Source organism: Homarus americanus, unplaced genomic scaffold (genome assembly GCF_018991925.1).
Source record: "Homarus americanus isolate GMGI-L3 unplaced genomic scaffold, GMGI_Hamer_2.0 scaffold11022, whole genome shotgun sequence".
Lineage (NCBI taxonomy): Eukaryota > Metazoa > Arthropoda > Malacostraca > Decapoda > Nephropidae > Homarus > Homarus americanus.
Window position 1 is genome coordinate 6,228,026 of NW_024737068.1, and position 22,235 is coordinate 6,250,260.

The 22,235-nt window shown below is 38.3% G+C and overlaps 1 protein-coding gene across 1 annotated transcript in view; it reads right to left on the minus strand.

Annotated features, from left to right (window-relative positions):
* The window catches only part of LOC121873063 (hemicentin-2-like), a 76,866-nt gene that overhangs the window by 20,130 nt on the left and 34,501 nt on the right, over positions 1 to 22,235 (minus strand). Inside the window, exons 3-7 of the mRNA XM_042376379.1 lie at positions 19,281 to 19,489; positions 12,459 to 12,584; positions 8,696 to 9,097; positions 4,601 to 4,758; positions 3,590 to 3,731 (exon numbers count right to left, since the gene is read on the minus strand). Coding sequence (XP_042232313.1) covers positions 3,590 to 3,731; positions 4,601 to 4,758; positions 8,696 to 9,097; positions 12,459 to 12,584; positions 19,281 to 19,489 — 1,037 coding nt within the window. The remainder of the gene's footprint in view (positions 1 to 3,589; positions 3,732 to 4,600; positions 4,759 to 8,695; positions 9,098 to 12,458; positions 12,585 to 19,280; positions 19,490 to 22,235) is intronic.

Below are 22,235 nucleotides of genomic sequence, written 5' to 3' on the forward strand. Positions count from 1 at the left end.
ACACTAAGACTACAATACACGATAGCTATAGCAAAATACACATCAAGGCTACCGGTCCAGGAAGTAATAATTCTGTATACACTAATAATATTCATAGTGGTCAGAGAAACTTGTGGGTGATGTGGAGATAAACTGATTTACCTGTGTGTGTTCTGGACGTGGGTGGGGGGGCCTGTGTTTGTGTGCAGGTGTCTAGGTGTTGTATATTACCTGTTGTAGGGGACCAGTGATTATTATAACATATATTTAGACTCTCTCTCTCTCTCTCTCTCTCTCTCTCTCTCTCTCTCTCTCTCTCTCTCTGAGATCGTATTAATACAAGGTTAAAAGGTGATGCATAACTGTAAAACAGATAGGTATTGTGAAGAAAATTATCATTACTTAATTAATACATACATAAGATAACACACATACATACACACACACACACACACACTACCTTCCTCATCTAAGGCACAGAATAAACAACATCCAAACAGTTCACGGTAATTAATTATTCTCACTAGACAATTAAAATGTACAGTCCACGTCTTGTATTACTGGGAGCTTTAAATTATTATAATATTTAGCGTTAAGGTCACGAGCCAACTATTTCTATCAAGACGACACGTGTTTTACACTTTATCTTCCTTAGAGAAACTGTGTAAGAATAATGTTGAAAATCCCTTCAGATGTTTGTGTTCGTTCTCACTGACTGCCACAGAGACAGTGCCGGGAACTGAGAGAATATAATAATTTCATTCAGGACTTTCAGCTCTTATATGACGGATGTAAAAGTTGAGTGAAGTATTGGTGGTGTGGCTGCTTGACCGTACACTATTACTCTTGCTGGTCCGTGTCTTATGTGTCACGCTGGGCTTCTTGGTTAGTGTGTCATGACTGTGGTGCCAGGGACGTATGTTTATGGCAGCACAACCTAAGCTTGATACATGTCGGTACTGGAGATATATGGTATTGCTCAGCGACTCCTGTGTTGAAGCTGGGAGCATATTGTCACAGGAGCAATATGGAGTTTCAAACGTCGACTTTCCACGGCAGCTGTTCATCACACCACCCATGGAATAAACTTTTAACAGGAGTAACAAGACAAAGTGTGTGGCTGTGAGATGCTGTGTGAAGTAGGAAACTGTGGTTGGTGACACCATATTATTACCTCCATAGATGACTGTTACAGGATTGTGGTAGGACGGACAGGAACAGATGAAGGGAGCCACTAGGAAGTGAACTAGCCTAGTATGACTAAAGTTTAGCAGAACGTGTACTGTATATAGTAAAGGTATTGCTCAGTAGCTGACGAAACCTCTTCCAGCCATCGCCAGTAAACCGAGCTTTCCCTTATCTCTAGCAGGCTAGCAGCAGATGACGCAACACAAAATCTTCTTAAAGCTTCAGTTTAGGGAAGGTTGTTTTGGTAAAGCTTTTAATAGCCACATTAGTAAGAGGCTCAACATCTTCAAAACAAACAGCCATAGTGGTCGCGGGGAAACACGTAACTCGGAGGCGTACACGAGTTTCTTCGCTCGCATACAGTCACGACAACTACCTACTGGAGTTGTGCTGTAAACACCTGGATCAACCACTTTGGCACTGGCTTCAGTGGACAGTAAGCTTGATATAACAGATGAGGCTTCTTGACGAGGGTAACTAGGAAAATTGAATACAACAGTTCAGAAACACCAAGCTGCTTTAACAGTTGCAGTCAAAAATGTGGTCACTCTCAAAGTCAACACCAAGAGTCATGATAAATCTTCACAAACAGCTGATATAAAACTGCTTCAGATTACAACTTTTGCCAAGTCTCTGTTAGTGCTTAAAAAAAAACTCCGGGACGTGAGCGTATGCACAGCAAAAAAGGGACACTGCGGTGGGGTAGAATATTACTGCAGATAATGGTCATGATAAGACGTGGGTGTGGAGGTCATGGTTTGCTATTACCAACATAAGCTTGCAGCACAGCTTATCCTGCATGCAGGAGCCCGAGTCCGTACCAGAACTGCTGACACCCAAGCGGTAACTGGAAACTTAAGACTTTCATTATCCCCAGCAATTCCGGCCTACACGCCCTAATTGGATGCGAGTCGGTGAGTGCATTTGTTGGTCGTAATAAAAAGACAGACTTTCAGCTTGTGTGACGAAATACAACACACAGACGTACGCTATATAACCTGGAAGACACAAGACACCATAACATTCTCTCTGAGGAAGTTGTAGCACTTGTCTGCCGTGTGTCTGTTGATGACCTGGGCTGTGCAATATTCGGTAACATCTACCGTCCTCTACCTACAATTTTCCTTATTGTACAACCACGTCCTTCAAGCAAGTTAACAACCAACAATAAGACGAACAGCTTTAATCAACCAGTTCCTCCCCCCCAGGTGGTCCAGGACATGGCTGGTGTGAGACAGATAGACAACTGATGATAAAGTGAGATTTCAGCGCCTGACTCAGTTGTTCATCTGCTGTTATGAGGCAGCGCCGCCATCTGCCTCGTCAGCTGTGGTGATATTTGTCTCAGAAAATTACTTGAATCTACACGTCGCTGTGATGATTTTCTTCTCACAACATTGTACACCTACAGGTCGTTGTACTGAGGTACTTGATGTAAACAACTTGTCCTACATGACACAAATGATACGAAAAACATTGTACTGTATAGCAGAAGCGGTCCTTTAATATTACATAAATATATACGTACAGCTGCTTGTTGATAATGTAAATTAAGACAGGTTAAAATTTTAGAAGAAAGCTTGTATTCAACGTCATATAAAATAATGTGTTGAGAGGAAGTGTTAACGTGTGGTGACGGGAGACAAGAGAGGGTCCACCTTTATACACGAGAAGCTGAGGAAAAATAAACCTGCTTGTGTTTCAGCAACTTTGACGTGTTACATGGTACCAAGAAGCATTTGTTCAGGGCCTTTATCCGGGTCACCTCGTCGACCATAGACACAGAGACACACAAAGACAGACAGAGACAGACAGACAGACACACACAGGACCAGATCTATAGTTAATCCTATATGTTGACTCTATGATTCTTATATTTTTGTAATGAAAGCTTTTGACAATCAAGTGACCCACTCTCCGATTTCACCTTATGTAACTTATTTTCTCTGTTTATTGTATATTTTCAGCCTTCTGGCTACCATATTATCTTAATAAACCGTTAATTATTACTATTATTATTACACACACACACACACACACAGTGAAGCTTCTTACAGATATCAATATGGCCACAGCGCTATATTTTGCTACCCACAAGGCACATTAAAACTACCAACGATAGGCACTGCTGCTAATAGTGCACAATAAAATAAATTACAGTCAGATTACAGTGGAGGTAGACTGCGAAAAGTGTATGGTGGCTACATTCACTATACGAGAGCTACATGCAATGCACGGGGTTGGGTACATACAGTGCACGTCGGTACGTAGAATGTACGGTGTGTACATATAGTGCACGGGGTTACATACAGTGCACGGTGACTACATGCAGTGCACGGTGGCTACAAACAGTACACGGGATGAGATACATACAGTGCACGTGGGGTATACACAGTGCACAGGGGCGAGGTAAAGTACATACAGTGCACTGTGAGAGGCCAGGCGTCTTCCAGGGTGGCCGGAGGGGAGTGGGTCTCCGCTATACACCGGAGGGTCGAACCATTGTCCTCAGGTCGTGGGGCGAGGAGGAGCCTGCTGGTGGTTACATTGCCGTCCGCTGAGGTCTGGAGGAAGTGGAGGGAAGAGGCGAGAAAGGTGAGATTAAATAACTTACTTTAGGGATTTGGGTATGATAAGTAGTACAGTATGTATGTATGTATGTATGTATGTATGTATGTATGTATGTATGTATGTATGTATGTATGTATGTATGTATGTATGTATGTATGTATGTATAAACAGGCTCTCTCTATGCAGCAGTAATTGGGAACCTGGATGTTAATAGATTCGCGGATCGTGTAGTGTAGCTGGCAAGTTGTCTGGTCTTTTTGGATTATTTCTTAAAATTGGGTGATACAGCTCGTTAACTTGGGGTGTGGTTGCTGTGTTGGCGACAGCTTCTAAATCCACGCCTAGGTAATCCTATGGCCGGTCAGCTTTGGACACAAAGGGCAACCATAACAATCATATATATATATATATATATATATATATATATATATATATATATATATATATATATATATATATATATATATATATATATATATATATACGCCCGTAGTCCCTCCCCCAAACCAAAATGTCACAACAAAGTTTTACGCTTGCTACTGCTCCACAGAGTTACCAAATAAAAAAATCATTAATTTTTTTTTTTTTTACACATTTGCAGTATTGCCATCGTGGGCGAGGCTTCGCACTTCGCCGGAGGACATTTAGAGACACATATTGGAGGGCTCGATGATGGTGAGAGTTTGGGTCAACTTCAATGATACTAACATCTCTCTCTCTCTCTCCTCCATTATTGTTTTCAAAATGCATATTTCTATCAATATATTTAATTTATTCTCGGACTGTTTCTTTTTCTGTGTGTGTGTGTGTGTGTGTGTGTGTGTGTGTGTGTTTGCCAGTGTCTTCTCACCACCACACTCACCGTGACTGAGGCCTGAAGGACCCTCTCAAAGCCGCTCCACCAGGACACAGTCGGAGGTGGACGGGCTCCCACCACCACACACTTCACCACGTACTCTTCCCCAGCTCTCAGGGGCGCCTGGGGGTCCGGGGGGCTGATCTCCACCTTTAACGGGGGCACTGTGAGTAGAAAGAAGACGAGGAGTTAAGGTTGGAGTGTCTGGGGGAAATCAAGGGAAGTTCAGGGGGAAAATTTGGGGGCTGAAGGGGTGACCACAATTTCCTTTCCATACTTCACCCAGCATAGAGGTCTGGGGAGAGGCGGCTGCTCGAGGGCAGAAGAGAGGTAGTGTGGGAGATGTAAGGAATTTAGGGAGATAAGCTTTTAACTCCCCATAGACTCCTTAGTCCTTACGAGTTCCTCAGTGTGAAAGATGTGTTGTTATGCTACATGTCCCTGAAACCTGTGGCTGCAGGGTCTAGCACCAAGGCAGCCCGCAATGCTAAGGGTCATTATACTAGATCTGGGGTCACTGTACCTCAGGGAGATGTTCTGGGTCCCCTGTTGTTGAAAATCTCTACCTATAATTTTCTACATCTATCTTATGTCTGCAGGATATATATAATATCAACAACTAAGGCTCCACGTGAGAATCTAAATTTAAATATAAAAAAAGACCAATATAGTAATGATGAAACATGTTAAGTGTACCTGCAGTTTAACAACATTTCAAACGCTCAATCCTCTCTCATTTCTGGTCTAATACAGAACACATTTTATCAACGTATATAAATTGCACAACAGGTATTCATGTTACGTCAGTAACTTTTATACAGTACAAATTAAAAACTATTTGACTGGAAATTAAACCTTCTGGTTAAATTCCTTTCTATAAAAGATTAAAATCTAAAGCAAATGAAAATTCCCTACGTCATGACAAATTCTGAATACCAGTAAATTTACGATGAAATAATAATAATAATAATAATAATAATAATAATAATAATAATAATAATAATAATAATAATAATAATAATAATAATAATAATAATAATAATAATAATAATAATAATAATAATAATAATACATGTAGTTTAAGTTTGCATAACCAAGGCCTTCAAAGCACGTATTCTTAGTAAATCAGTAGATCAGAAAAAAAATAAAGAAACGCAAAACAGTATTCTTCCTTATTAAGTGAACAGTAATTTATATCCCACAGGTGCTACTAATAACTTAAATCATTATTGTATTTACCTTATACACGTAGAGTACAAGTGTCTCACAAGTCACACACCACAGGAATCATAAACAAATCAACAAAGATGGTACAGAATTAACGCGAGATGAAAGAGTCTGTTTAATATTCATGTAAGGGGGAGAGCCACACGCCACACACCGATAAGTTGAAAAATTTTTGACTCGATATTAACTAAAATCTATCGTCTACCAAAATCATCTAAGAAGAATTGAAGTATGAAAACAGACCATCATCACTTCTGGATGCAACACAGATTACCAGAGAAATGCTAATGAGAGTTAAAATCCCACCTTCATAAAATTTAAAGACCTCGACCCTATAAAGTAACGCCATTAATCACCACCTTTCGTTTATTTCAGTCTGGGGTAGGTTAATGTTTCTATGATATTTATATGTTATTTATATGTATTGTGCGCGTATACAGCCGTGGTGTTTATGTACGTATGTTAAGATAGTTCATACACACGGGAATAATGATTAGAAATTTAGGAAGGTAGTTCTTTCTATGGTAGGTGAAGGCAGTAGGTTCCATGCGCGTCTATAACACACTAATGATGATGATGAGTGCGTGAGTGAGTGAGTGAGGGGAAGTGCGTTAGTAAAGATCAGTACACTATAATATTCTTAAGAGTGAAAATTGACTCAAACATGGCAATGAAAACCCACACGTAGACTATTGTTAATGTGTAAGTGAAGAAATGATTAACCTTAAAACGCCTCTCACATAGTAAATAACCAAAGCAATAAAACTGTACGATGGCAAGAATTCATGTTCACACAGTATCTACTATAGGTGTCCCAGAAAAATGTCCCTGCTTCCCTCCCTGCCTGCCTGTTCCTTGAGACACTGAGTTGCAGGCAGGGAGGGAAGCAGGGACATTTTTCTGGGACACCCTATATATCACTCCCTTGAATCACCTTTCCTCCCTACTACCTTCATCCCCCAGGCGAGTACAAGTCACATAGCTCAACCTGGACGTATGATCTGGCAGTGTAAGTGAAATGCTAAAATACTCCAGAATCTCTCACCTCACACCAGCCATATGACACATAATATGACACAAGGAACTCCAACCAACAGCAGAATGAACGTGGCTGTATTGACCTCAAAAACAATACCTAAACACCTACACCTGACCCATTTATCTACCTTATCAAACACAGCGAGAGACCAAACAAATGTCATTGTCAAAACTGATATTGATGTTATAATGTTTGACTACAATGGTCTTTCAACGTGTATTCAACTATAGTCATCAATAATTGGTCTTTCAACGTGTCTTCTCAGTTAGTCGCACTATAGTCATCAATAATTAAAAGCAAAAACAAACAGAACTCTTATAATTCAAATCTATTTATCAAATTTTCGTCTCTGACCAAAGAGTAAAAAAGACACACCTTAACCCTTTGAGTCCTGAAGGGTTAAATCATTCCATCAAAGGGTTAAATTAGTGTAGTCAAAGGGATAAATTAGCATCCTTAAAAGGTTAAATTAGCGCTCAAAAAGGGGTAGTAAACTAGCATCGTCAAAGGGTTAAACTAGCATCGTCAAAGGGTTAAACTAGCATCCTCAAAAGGTTAAATTAGCGTAGTCAAAGGGTTAAACTAGCATCGTCAAAGGGTTAAACTAGCATCGTCAAAGGGTTAAACTAGCATCGTCAAAGGGTTAAACTAGCATCGTCAAAGGGTTAAACTAGCATCGTCAAAGGGTTAAACTAGCATCGTCAAAAGGTTAAATTAGCGTTGTCAAAGGGTTAAACTAGCTTCGTCAAAGGGTTAAACTAGCATCGTCAAAGGGTTAAACTAGCCTCGTCAAAGTAAATAGCGTATCAAGGTTAACTAGCTTCGTCAATTAATATTCAATTAACTAGCACGTCGGTTAAATTAGCAGCTTAAGCATCGTTAGGGTTAAATTAGCGTAGTCAGGGTTAAACTAGCATCGTCAAAGGGTTAAATTAGCGTAGTCAAGGTAACTAGCATAAAGGTATTACTAGTTAAGCATGTCGTTAGCGTAGTCAAGGGTTAAAGAGCATCGTCAAGGGTTAAATTAGCGTAGTCAAGGGTTAATACATCGTCAAGGGTTAAGTGGGGTTAATTAGCGTAGTCAAAGGGTTAAACTAGCATCGTTAAAGGGCTAAATTAGCGTAGTCAAGTAAACTAGCATATGGGTTAATTTTGGTAGGGTTAAACTAACATCGTCAAAGGGCTAAACAGTCTATAGCTACAAACAGGTATTGTGGAGCTGGCGTCTCAAGACCAGCTGAAGCGAGTACGATCACAGGCAACGGAAGCAGCTAAACCTTTAATACACTTAAGCTTTAAGCTGAAGGTGAGGGAGGATGACAGCTCATGCCCAGTGAATGACAGGGAGAGAAAAGTTGAGTTTTCTTCTTGTAATGTTGCGCTGTACAGAGAGATTGATGGATTGATTGAGACAGAGAAACAGACAGACAGACAGAAAAAGAGAGACGGACAGGGGAAAGATTTCTCTCCATTTCTATATAATATTATGATACAAAACTTCCACTAGAGAGAGAGAGAGAGAGAGAGAGAGAGAGAGAGAGAGAGAGAGAGATGGGGGGAACTATTACACAGAATTAAACCATCTAGGCAGCACAACACGTATCTGAAAATGTTATTATAAAATTCAATATAATTTCCAAGAGTTTAATTGTTATTGATAAAATGTATGATAATTCAGTTTTCAAATAATGGAAAAAGCAATTAACTTTCTAACAAGAAAAAATGGGGCGAATGACGCCAAGTATATTTCCTGATAAATACGGGAGAGAAAGAGAGAGAGAGAGAGATTAAATACAAAAACGTTTAAAAAAGAAAATGAGATAGAGATAACTCACAATTCATATCCACGGTGACCAGGAGGGAGGTGGGCAAGGTAATATTATTATTGGAAGCTTCACATGTAAGTAGCAACTTCAAGTGGCTGCGACTAAGAGGCCCCAGAGAGAGCGTATTGAACGGCTCCCCTCCAAAGGCTGGCGATGAAGTGGGGCGCCCTGGCGTGAGCGTAATAAATGGGTCTCCTCTTCCATAGGCTGGCCGTGGCGTTGGGGGCCCCAAAGTGAGCATATTGAATGGATCTCCTAAGTATGCTGGACGTAGTGTTGGAGGCCCCGGGCCGAGCGTCGTTATACCCAGTTCGTCAAAAGCTTCGTGAATATTACTTGAAGCGTCAGACTCCATGTAGCTGTCGAGGAGGTAAGTACCTTCGAACCAGACAACAGATGGACGAGGGTTGCCTGCAGAGATGAACGAAAATAAAGAGAAAATAATGAATAAAAAAATAAAAAGTTTTACTCGGGATATATAAATCATTTTAATTCAATCTACTCTAGTGAACTTGACCTGGATGTTGACCTTTGACACACACATACATACATAATCACATACAAACATACACTCCTTGATCATACACTTAAAATTATACATACACACAAATAAACACACACACACACACACACACACACACACACACACACACACAAATAAACACACACACACACACACACACACACACACACACACACACACACACACACACACACACAAAGGAAAAGATTAAAGACAAACTTTCTTACCTCGTGAGAGTTGAGGAAGATACTTGATTTGGAGTCAACCATACTCTCTCTCTCTCCTCTTTTCTCATTCATCTCATCTCTCACTTTCTCTCTATTCGTCTCTTATCTCTCTCTCTGTTATCTGTCTGCCTCTGCCCATCAGTCAGTAACAACTTCTATGGTTTACCTGGCTGGTAGTCTCACCTGGTGACCGCCTAGGCTGACAGGTAAATCCCAGGGGGGGGGGGGAATGGTTGGTCGTGAAAGATTCATACCAAGGGTTCAACTTTGGCACCATAATGCTTTTAAAACCAACCTTTGTGTGTGTGTGTGTGTAGGCTACATGTTCAGCAGACACACACACACACACACACACACACTTTAACGCCACTAGCTAAGCTGCAGGATTAAAAATTATTCATGAAAAGTTGAGAAAGAAAAAAATGAAGATAAGATAAAATGACAACGAAACAAAAATTGTATAATGTTGTTTAGAGGAAAAATTCATCTTGACACCGAAATGAAAAATATGAAGTGAAAATTAATAAAAGCGTAAAGGAGGAAATTGATGGATAGAACAGCGCTCGCTTAAACAAAATTGACCGTAAAAAAAGAAAGTTGACAGATTGATAAAGTGTCTGCTACACAGGGCCGGATTAAGCTTAATAGGGGCCTGAGGCACAGATCAAACTGGGGCCCCCTACCCTCAAGGTATATATATATATATATATATATATATATATATATATATATATATATATATATATATATATATATATATATATATATATATATATATATATATATATATATATATAGCAAGAACAAAATATACCAAGATTTATCAAAGATTTCACCAAAATTAAGCTTCTGCAAAATAACACATTCAATGTTCATAAGAGACAGAAAATTGAGACGTTGCTAGGACATCGTTGAACGAAGTTCATGTTTTATACGCTTCAACTTCGAGAATGTTTGGATTTGGGGGCCCCTTAGAGTCGGGGGGCCTGAGGCCAGTGCCTCAAGTGCCTCATGGTTAATCCGGCACTGCTGTCACAGCTCACACATGAATATATATTGTGTGAGTAGAAGGTGAAAGGAGAGAGAGAAAGTACATAGCATAAAAGAGTTTGTGTGAGAAAGATTTAGATGAAGAGGAATTTAGTTGCTGTAGAAAAATACATTTAAGGAAGGTTATATTGTAGAAAGGAAAGTCGATACAGGGGAAAGCTTAACCCTCTGGGAAATTAACACACGCGACAGTTTAAGGTTATTGAAATTTGCCACAGCAGAAAGCTTCATCCGGTAGAAAGTCAACACAGGAGAAAGCTACATCCGGTAGAAAGTCAACAAAGGAGAAAGCTTCATCCGGTAGAAGTCAACACAGGAGAAAGCTTCATCCGGTAGAAAGTCAACACAGGAGAAAGCTTCATCCGGTAGAAAGTCAACCTAAGAAAAGCTTAATGCTGGAGAAAGTTATCACCGGAGAAAACTTAATTTATTAATAAGTTAACCAAACAGAAATCTTAGTAAATGAAGACGTTAACTCCACAGAGAAAGTGATGAATTAAAGTTTGAGTAAAGAAAGTATGTACAGGAGAAAGTTTTATTGGAAAATCATGCACAATGATTTCAATACAGAGCAAATTATTTATAGAAAGTTAACATAAAGAAAACACAAGGGAAATTGAGGAAAGTTTAAAGATTATATAGTAAAAGTTAACACAAAAGAAAGTTGAATAAATTAGAAAGTTGACAAAGATAAAAATCCATATATTAGAATTTTATCACGACAAAGAGGGTTTAAAAATAAATAGAACAATAAGAAAATAACAAATCTCATCAAAATAGAAAGCTAACACAGAAGAAAGTTACCGGAGAAAGTAGGAAAGCACAGAAGACAGTTAGTAGAAGAGAAAGTATAGTGTATCACGAAGATAAGACAAGAGAGAGCAAAGTAAAAAGATAATTTAATGCCGAAGAAAGTTAAGACTAGAGAGTTAGATAAAGACTTGGATGCAGGAGAAAGTTAACCCGAGAGAAAGTTTAACATGGCAGAAACTTTTTAATATGTGAGAGACTTGTGTGTATAGAGGAAGTGGATTAAGGTGGATAAAGGCGGAGAAAGGTTGGTAGGAGGAGGGATGAAGGTGGATGGGGTGGATGGGAAAGGGGATGCATAAAACTGGATAGAGTGGCAGTGGGAAGGAGGGTGCATTAAGGTGGATAGGGCACAAGGGGATGGATAAGAGTCGATGGAAAGGGTAATGGATATAGATGGATAGTGGTAGAGGAAGGAGAGGCGGTGGATGTATCAGATGGAAGAGGAAATGGATGGGTAGATGGGTTGAGAGAGAGAGAGAGAGAGAGAGAGAGAGAGAGAGAGAGAGAGAGAGAGAGAGAGTTTCACAGTCGACATATTGTCTCCCTTTTAAGTATCCTGTTAAATTAGAATTAATATTAACCCTTTGATATGCAACAGGATATTTGCATATTTTTGACGTCCATGTGAATATTCCAATACTGTAATCTGTTTTACATGTAATATACCACTGGGTAATTCTTGTATATAATGTATATTATCTTCGTTTCATTATATCATATTCTTAGTTTATTCTATTTTCGCGTGTGTAAATTTTCAGAACAAAAATTATTATTATTATCATCATTATCATTTAAAGTTACTTCTATAAATCCCTCTTTCTGTTTCTCATTCTCTTATTCACTCTCTTTCCTTAACTGCTATTTATCATTTAGTCACTTTCTCACTCTCCTCTCACACTTTCTCACTCTCCTCTCACACTTTCTCACTCTCCTCTCACACTTTCTCACTCTCACAGTTTCTCACTCTCCTCTCACACTTTCTCACTCTCCTCTCACACTTTCTCACTCTCTCTCACAGTTCTCCTCACTCTCCTCTCACACTTTCTCACTCTCCTCTCACACTTTCTCACTCTTCTCTCACACTTTTTTTATAGTATCTACCTGTGACTGTCTCTCACTCCCCGCTGGTGTCTTCGTGTGTCTGTCAGTGTCTACGTACCTCCATAAGCAACACAGGTGAGCTTAGGTGTGTCGCCCTCCAGGTAAGGACCCACCACACTGCTCGACCTGCTGCGGGGGGCGGTCTTGTGTCCTCCCATCACCACACTCACGCGCTTCGGGGGTACTGTAGGAGGGGGGGTAGTTGTGGTTAGTAGTGGTGGTGATAGAGATGGTGGTAGTAGTGATGGTGATGATGGCGAAAATGGTGGTAGTGATGATGATAATAGTCATCTGTTTCCTGGTAGTAGTGATGGTGATGATGGCGAAAATAGTGGTAGTGATGATGAGAATAGTCATCTGTTACCTGGTAGTAGTGATGGTGATGATGGCGAAAATAGTGGTAGTGATGATGAGAATAGTCATCTGTTACCTGGTAGTAGTGATGGTGATGATGGCGAAAATAGTGGTAGTGATGATGAGATTAGTCATCTGTTACCATCTGAAAATATGATATTCAGGCTAAAATATTGTCATAAAAGTCTTCAAGATATAGGTGAACAACATTAGTGATGAAATACACTAAAACATGATTAAATATAGTTTTATAACATCATCTAACATAAACCATGCAAAAATAACTATTGTATAATATTAAGGTCAGTATGTGTCAACTTTTACCATTCAATAGATAACATTCAAATATTTTATTCATTAATTTCATGTTTCCAAGATAAGTTCAGTGGTGTGTTAATGAGACCACACGTACAGTATATACTTGGGGCGGTCAAAAGGCTCTGCAATAATCATAGGTAAAGTAATGCTGCAGGGCTCTGAATTTATGGTAACATTGAGTTGAATGCTTGGGGGATTTGTCTGGGTTAATTTGAATAATGTGGCGCCTACCTATCGTTTCAGAGTGAGTGTTTAAAGTATGAATTACGAGAAAATTACAGAGTTTGGCAAGTAAATTAGTCGACGCTTCGTGGGAGTGTGAGGTACAGATGACCTTCATATACCGTCATAACAAGGCCGGTCAAGGCGTTCAAGTGTGGGCGTGAGAACCTTGAGATGTCACCGAGGCGATAACTGTTGATGGGGAGAGAACTTAATTATGACGAACCAAAGTATCAGAGTCGATGAAATAAGCACTGAGGTTGGCAGCTTACATGGTAGTGTTGTGACCATCATCAGTGAATATTTGAAGATGTGTGAGTTTGTCAGTGTAAACGAAACATCAGCGCTCAAGATTGACACCAGAGACCAGCTGTATGTCACAAACTCCTTGAACTATATGAGACCGATCCATCCAACTCTCCTGCCTGGTGGCGAAAGATGAGAACTGGATTCCTCACTGGGACTCCAAGTTAAAGATGGAATCCACCCACAAACGGAAGCAATAGAATTCTCCGACTCTTTCAAGAAGTTCTGAAATCATGGCCTCGATTTTCTGGGAAGCCAAAGGGATTCTGCTTATCGACTCCGGTCCATATAAAACATATTTCACCAGCGACTATTATGTTGGCATAATGGGAAAATTGCACAACGTCATCTGGAGAAAAAAAACCGACGTGAATTCTAACATGAGGTATGGTGTACTACTGCTCCACGACAATGTACTGATCCACTAATCCCGTGTCGCACAATATTTCTATTCACGGTTGTGGCTTCGATCAACTTTTGTTCCTGTAGATATGGGACACACAGAGGGCGCCAATATATATGTGTTAGTAGTAGTAGGTGGTGGTGGTGGTGGTGGTGGTGGTGGTGGTGGTGGTGGTGGTGGTGGTGGTGGTGGTGGTGGTGGTGGTGGTGGTGGTGGTGGTGGTGGTGGTGGTGGTGATAGAGGGGATTGTGGAGGTGGTAGTGGTTCCTGTTGTCTGATTGATTATAACACTCATTTGCAGTATTACTGCTATTACTATTACTACTACTACTACTACCGTTACCATCATCATGACCTGAATCAACAAGAACATTATCACTAGCAAAAGCGCCACAACTGCCACCACCACTATTACCAACACAATTACCCCCATCACTACCATCACCACCACCACAAATACAACCACCACCACCTATATCACTCCCACAATCACTGCTACCCCTACCACAATCACCACTATCACCACCACAGCTACAACAAGCCATCAAAACTACTACTACTACCACTATCACCACTACCACCGTCCCACATCGGAAATTGAGAATTAAAAAAATGGTACCGAAAGGATATCCCTTAAAGGCATTTGGCGGAGATGTAAGTTCTTAGTTCATCGTTTACCAATATCTTACGAGTTTTGAAGATTGTGCAAAAGTTCGATTCTCTATAGAAATTGTCGTATGTAAAACTAAGAGAGGAAATTCCCCGCCTGTTTACAACTTCCTGGGGGGGGGGGGTTGTTTACTTCTAATTGGTCCTCATATTGAAAGCTTTTTTTTTTTTTACGAGTGATTTTATAAATTAATTTGGATAGACAGAAAAAGTAGGACCTACTTTTAGAGAGAGAGTGTGTGTGTGTGTGTGTGTGTGTGTGTGTGTGTGTATAAAGATATTAATGAGATATAAAACAAACTCATCAATTAGTAGTAATACAGTAATACAGACGTGCTCAAGATAATGCATAAAATTGATTGAATATAGTATTATCAAATAACTAGCCACAAACTTAAATATAGATCAACTCCCATTCACCTTAAGTAATGATAGCAAATTATACCATCACATTGTTATAATGGAACAATCTTTAACTCGTATGTACATTGTACAGAATGTATGATCACTGAAGGGCTCCCTCATATGGGTACAGTGGAACTAACTTAAAGCTGGGTGTACAATAACAGAAAAACTCTCGTGTTACGGGTCCTTTAAGTACTACTGCACCGCTATATTGGTACAATGGAACTGTCTTCTTTAAACTGAATGCGAACTGAATGTGGTACAATACGCAGTTGGTGAAAGGAACTATCTTTTAAAGAGTGACTGTGAAATGCTTGAATGCACTGGCACACTGGAGTGATACTTAAATTGTCTGTGGTATAACTCGATGTGGTAACTACACCGCTATAAAGGTGACCTGGAACCACGAATATTCGGCAGTCGGTAGTGTAACTGAAAACTATTGTACAGTGGGGCCACATATTTAAACGACATTTTTCGGATAACTGAACACGATTCCATACAGTGAGATATCCTCTGTAGGCTATCTGGAACAACTACACCTGGTAACTCCCAGAGTGACATGAGCAGAACCAAAACTCATATTTTCAATACAGTCTCCTCTAACTTAAATACACTTCACTTGTTCTTCAAATTCATTATGTCAGTCTTATATGAGTCTTCTTATTGCTACTCAAACCAAGCCTCAGTAGCCTTCTTCAGCTCCTCCTCATCCTGAAAGTGGCGCCCTCGGAGATGGGACTTCAGGTTTTGAAATTAATGATAGGTGTTCGGGCCACATATCTGGGCTGTATCTGGGTTTATTGTTCGAAACCACAGTCCTAACAAGACATCTTAACAGCACGTAAGCGTAATAGTCACCAGCGATCATTGCTTTATGCAGAAAGGAGGCAATCAGGAGAATCTATTAGGTATCCCATGAAATCTAAGCCTTGCATGATTTTGCCGGCAGAGGCTTGATGTCTTGGGGGTCAGAGGAGGCGATAGCTTCCATTGCATAGATTCCACCTTTGACTCAGTGTTTCACTGATGAATCCAGGTCACCTCTCACATCACTAGACGGAAGAGAAGGTTGGCTGGATCGGCTTGGCACTGTTAAAGGAACTCGCGCCTAGACACCATCATCTGTTTTCAATCCTGAGCGGTGTCATGTGAGGGTCATCTGAGTCATACACTCCCACCATATGTCGATTCATTACCTTTCCTGTGGAGGCTTCTCGTGATCGGAATTTTAAAATACATAAATAGCTAAGAGTTCAAATTAACATAACCAAAAATATGAATTATGCGGTATTGGTCTGCCTGTAAATTAGAAAATATTTTGAGCTCCTCCTGTATATTGCCGCCACTTTTCTAGGCTCTGTGCAACATGTGAAAATTACTTTAACACCATCAATTCTGGTTAGATTAAGCTAGGTTATGTTACGTTACGCTACGTTATGTTGGGCCAGGTTAGGTTACGTTAAGTTAGGCTGGATTAGTTCGATTGGGTGAGGCGAGATTAAGTAAGAGAGAGAGAGAGAGAGAGAGAGAGAGAGAGAGAGAGAGAGAGAGAGAGAGAGAGAGAGAGAGAGAGAGAGAGAGAGAGAGAGAGAGAGAGAGAGAGAATGAATATATTGAATATGGAACCACAAGATGAAAAGAATAAATTTAATTAACAGTTTGGTGTTGGGATACTTATAAGCAACAGGTGAATGAAGCTATATAGTGTCTGTTGAACTACTGGGCTATATTATATGTGGAGCTATATAGTGTCTGTTGAACTACTGGGCTATATTATATGTGGAGCTATATAGTGTCTGTTGAAGTGCTGGGTTATATTATATGTGGAGCTATATAGTGTCTGTTGAACTACTGGGCTAAATTATATGTGGAGCTATATAGTGTCTGTTGAACTACTGGGCTATATTATATGTGGAGCTATATAGTGTCTGTTGAACTACTTGGCTATATTATATGTGGAGCTATATAGTGTCTGTTGAAGTACTGGGCTATATTATATGTGGAGCTCTTATAGTGTCTGTTGAAGTACTGGGCTATATTATATGTGGAGCTATATAGTGTCTGTTGAACTACTGGGTTATATTATATGTGGAGCTATATAGTGTCTGTTGAAGTACTGGGCTATATTATATGTGGAGCTATATAGTGCCTGTTGAACTACTGGGCTATATTATATGTGGAGCTATATAGTGTCTGTTCCACAACTGAGCTATATAAGGCTGGAGAGAGGCAGTGATATGTAAGACCATTACTGTCACCACACACACACACACACACGCGAACGAACACATTTACACAGACAAACCGAGACACTAAAGCATAAACTCCAAACGGGGCTTATCATGTATACACACACCGCGGTCCTAATAGCTATAACAGTAAACAAACAAAACAATGGTACTACCGCCAACCACTGCTGTAACGCCTCTGTAATCCCTGTAACGCACGATAATAACAATAGAATTATGTTTTCTTCTGTAATTTTTTTTTTCTCGATGGGTTTCATATCTTTTCCGTTCTCTAGTTTCGTATTGGTAAGAAGGGATATTTTGTGCTAAATTATTGTATATTATTATAGGGGTCTCTCTCTCTCTCTCTCTCTCTCTCTCTCTCTCTCTCTCTTTCTATATATTATTTTTTTATGTCTACTACTATTCTATTTTCCTTCAATATTCATCTGTTGGTGTTATTTTGATTTTTATGCTTTCTCGTAAATTTTTCTCTTGTATTTTGTCTATATTTTCAATGATAAAAAATCTATCTCATGTCAATATTATTAAGTTCTATCTGAGGCTAATTGTATTATATTAAATTCTCAACCTATATTAAATTCCAGGTGTAAATATAATTAATACTCTAAAAGTATTATCAATATTAGCTGTTATTAAATAATTTATTATTTTTATCAATACCTTCTATGCAAATTAATCCAATATTTTTCTGAATTAATTAAATTGTCAATGATTCCAAAATTCGTATCTCTTTTACTCCATATAAATAATTTCTAGAGCATTTACTTCCAAATTGTTCTGTAGAAGCAAAGGTTCGCAGTAGGTCCTATCTAATTACTATTTACATAATTGGGTCCTAAATGAGCTACAATTTTTGGTAAGAGGTTAAAAAATATCCAGGTTAATTAATTTATGAGTATGTATGTATAATGATTTTTGTGGAGGACGCGTTGTATAATGTTGAGTATTTGTGTAATGTATAATGAAGTGAGAAGGGTGTAGGAGCTTACTAATTAAGCGGTTCACAATAATACTACTACTACCACTGATATCACTACTACTAGTAGTAGTATTTGTAAAAATAGAAATGATAATAATATTAAAAGAAGTTTGGAAGTAAGATACAGAACAAAATAATAAGCGATTATAATGATAGTGAGAATAAGAATAAAAAAATAGTAATCCATGTTTATCACTGAAATTCAAACAAATGATTCATTAAAAAAATTCCAGTACAGTGTATACTGCCTTCACACCATAAATTCATAATACAGTACTAACGTATTCGCTCGCTCGGTTGTGGGGCAAACTGAATATTTTTGATATATCACAATAACTGAACACAACACAAGCGCGCGCGCGCACACGCACACACACACACACACACACACACACACACACACACACACACACACACACACACACACAATATATATATATATATATATATATATATATATATATATATATATATATATATATATATATATATATATATATATATATAAAGGGTGAATCACAAAGATGTACATTAAATTGCAGGGTGTATTCCTGGAATAATTTTAAGACACAATGTATATATAACCAGATGTGATAGATAGATAGATAGATAGATAGATAGATAGATAAAATGAGAGAGAGAGAGAGATCACCCTTAAAACCACAATCTACTGCTTCAAGGCACTTGCTTTCAACTTTTCAGACTCTGGGAGTGAAAGCACCAACTGGGGCTTTCTCCAATACCGACAAGCAGAGAAAGTTTTCCTACAAAAGTTTGATACAGATCGTTGAACCGTCCAGTTTGTAGGAGAAGATCACGGCTTTCTTTTACAGTTTAACTTCATGAAATATAAGTTAATTATTAAGAGAGAGAGAGAGAGAGAGAGAGAGAGAGAGAGAGAGAGAGAGAGAGAGAGAGAGAGAGAGAGAGAGAGAGAGAGAGAGAGAGAGAGAGAGAGAGTCAACTTACCAACAACAGTAAGGTTGACTCTGGTTGTCTTGGTAGGGTGATGCCTAAAGTCAACTCGGCAGGTGTAGAGGCCCTGGTCAGCCCTGGTGAGAGAGGACACCTGAAGCACCGCTGGGGACGAGGTCAGCTGCAGCACCGCCCTCCTGCCCAGCTGCTGCTCGTCTGACCAGTGCCTCTCCTTCCCACGGCCCAGCCACCGCTCGTCCAACCTGCCAACAAAAGGTTAATAGTGTCAGATTTAGTTGTTTATCTCGGCCATCGTCAGGTAAATTTGCCAACAGAGAGATATTCATCAAAGCTGGTGTCATCCCCAGGACATTGTCAACGCTGGTCAACCTACCGGTACCGAAGTATTGAGAGTCATAGCCTTAATTTTTTAACCAGCTTTATATTAAATAAAACATACTGTTGTTCGGCGCAAGATTCCCCTTCCACCTTTGGTAGGCTGCCAACACAATGTCACCATCAGGAACATATATTTAACGTGCAAACTTGTACGGTAATTGTCCCTGCAACTTTGACACTGTATTAAAATGCTTCGGTGTTCTCAGAGCAAAAAGGTCATCGTGACATTTTCTGTGATGAAGTTGATAGCACATGTTGATTATATATATATATATATATATATATATATATATATATATATATATATATATATATATATATATATATATATATATATATATATATATATATATATATTACTGTTATGTTAAAGTCCAATAAACTTTTTTGTATTTAGTTGCTCCTATGTTCATAGCATTTATGTATGAAAGTTTTTGAGGAAAAGAAGATATATATCAAAAGGTTACTCTAATCGAGGATATGAGCAGTAAACATGTTTGTAGGATGAAACTATTGGTTATTCGTATTTTAAGTAAGACTAAATATCTTGTGTTGTGTTACAACTGTATTATGTGTTAAGCTACATTAATTTACTTCAGACTAAGTAACTAGAAACCCAATATGTTCAAGACGTGAAAAAATAAACAAATATTTCAAGTATAAGAGGACTATTACTGCGACACCCAGCCTAACCCTACCGCCCTGGTTATATAATAATTACACCTACATAGATTGTCTTCATAATACCCTAAATAATAATCCTGCTGAGTGAAATTAAGTCACCTCTGCCATCTAGCTTCTCGTAAACCGTGATGAACTTGGTCTGTTTCAGTTCATGTGACCATTATCACGTATACTTCACGAGCCATGAAAATATACACCGTGTTTTAGTTGGAACTGTGAACAATATACATAAAGGATACATGTAATAGACAACAGTGTGTTGTTTTCCTCCTTCCTACGCTTGTCTCTATCTTGCCATCTTTGTTATTATACCAGAATTTCAAGAGAATTTACAGGTCTGGATTCTTTAATATCATGGGTCAGTGAATAGCTGTATTGTGGTGTATAATTTTGTTAGTAATACAGAATAAAGTGTTTCTATGTTTATGACAGGAATAATTTGGTGTATTGATGCTTATAATTAATATATTTTCACTCTTCATTACCTATATATGTATTTCGTTATTTCCCGGTCAACATAAAATCATGTAACACAAAACATTATTCCAACTTCAAAAGGAAATATATATTAATGTATTCTGGCGCTTAAATTCAGCCTAGAAAAAAACAAATTCCTAGGGACGCCATTATTTCTATTGAATTACTGATGAAAAATCTCAGTCAAAATGTGAACAATTCATGACACAAACGGCGACCATTTTTTTTCTTTCAATTTACTTTAGAATGTTTTTCATTTATCAGACTAAATACTTCTTTGCAATTGTAGACACTTTGTATTTTCTAAGGTAATCTGAATAATGTGAATAATAAAAACCTAAGACAATATTATATTTACATGTGTACACCCAAGACAAAATTTATCTGTATCATACACAAATACACCCAGGAGTATGTGTCTCAATATACAAGTGTTCCTTAGACTATACATGTATCAATAATATACATACATCAAGTGTACGTGAGACAGCATCTATGTATACTAAACACAGTTATGATACTCAACACAGCGTGAATAATAGTCTCATAAAAACTTGCAGGAAATAGAGTAAAACTTTCGTCAATTTTCCAGTCATGATGAATACTTGGAGGAAAGACGTTAGTTTGACCGTGTCTGTTTCCAGGTTTATGTTACAGGTTTAATAATACAGCAATAACAAATATCTATCTTGCAATTAATCTTTTAAAAGTTTTTATTTACCGTGAAAATAAAGTCACTTACACATTACTTAGGCCTAGACTATACTTTATACTTACCATAAAAAACTGGATTAAAACTATATATACTTAACTCTGGGGATGGAATCAAACTAAATATAACATATGGGGAATTATTTAGCCATTTAACTTAACCTTAACAGAAAAATAATAATTTAATTCTCTCAAAAATGGATTTCTAAATACCATAAATGGAATTAAGGCATTTTAATTCTTTTCACTTTCGGTATTTATAAAGGCTTAGTATTACAATTAAATCTTTATTTTTTATGTGTGTTAGTAATAAAAGCACAAAACTACATTTTCATCACTTGTTAACTTCGTTTTCGCGAGTTCTCTTTTTTAGCGAGGTGTTATAATACATAATTTCGCGATTTCGCCAAGTTTTACACATTATGCAAAAAAATTATTAGTTAATATGTTAGTTTTCTTACAGATATGGAATTAATTGCATTTAAAGTGAGAGAGAGAGAGAGAGAGAGAGAGAGAGAGAGAGAGAGAGAGAGAGAGAGAGAGAGAGAGAGAGAGAGAGAGACGTATATAAAGAAAGCAAAAAAGATGAAAAGAAAGTGAAAGAACGAGAAGAGAGAAAGAACCAACAAAAGATAAAAATAGAAATAAAGAGACAGAAGGAAAGGGAAGATATAGAATGAAAGAAAAAGAAGAGAGATAAAAAGAGAGATAAAGAGAAAGAAAATAATACATTCAAAC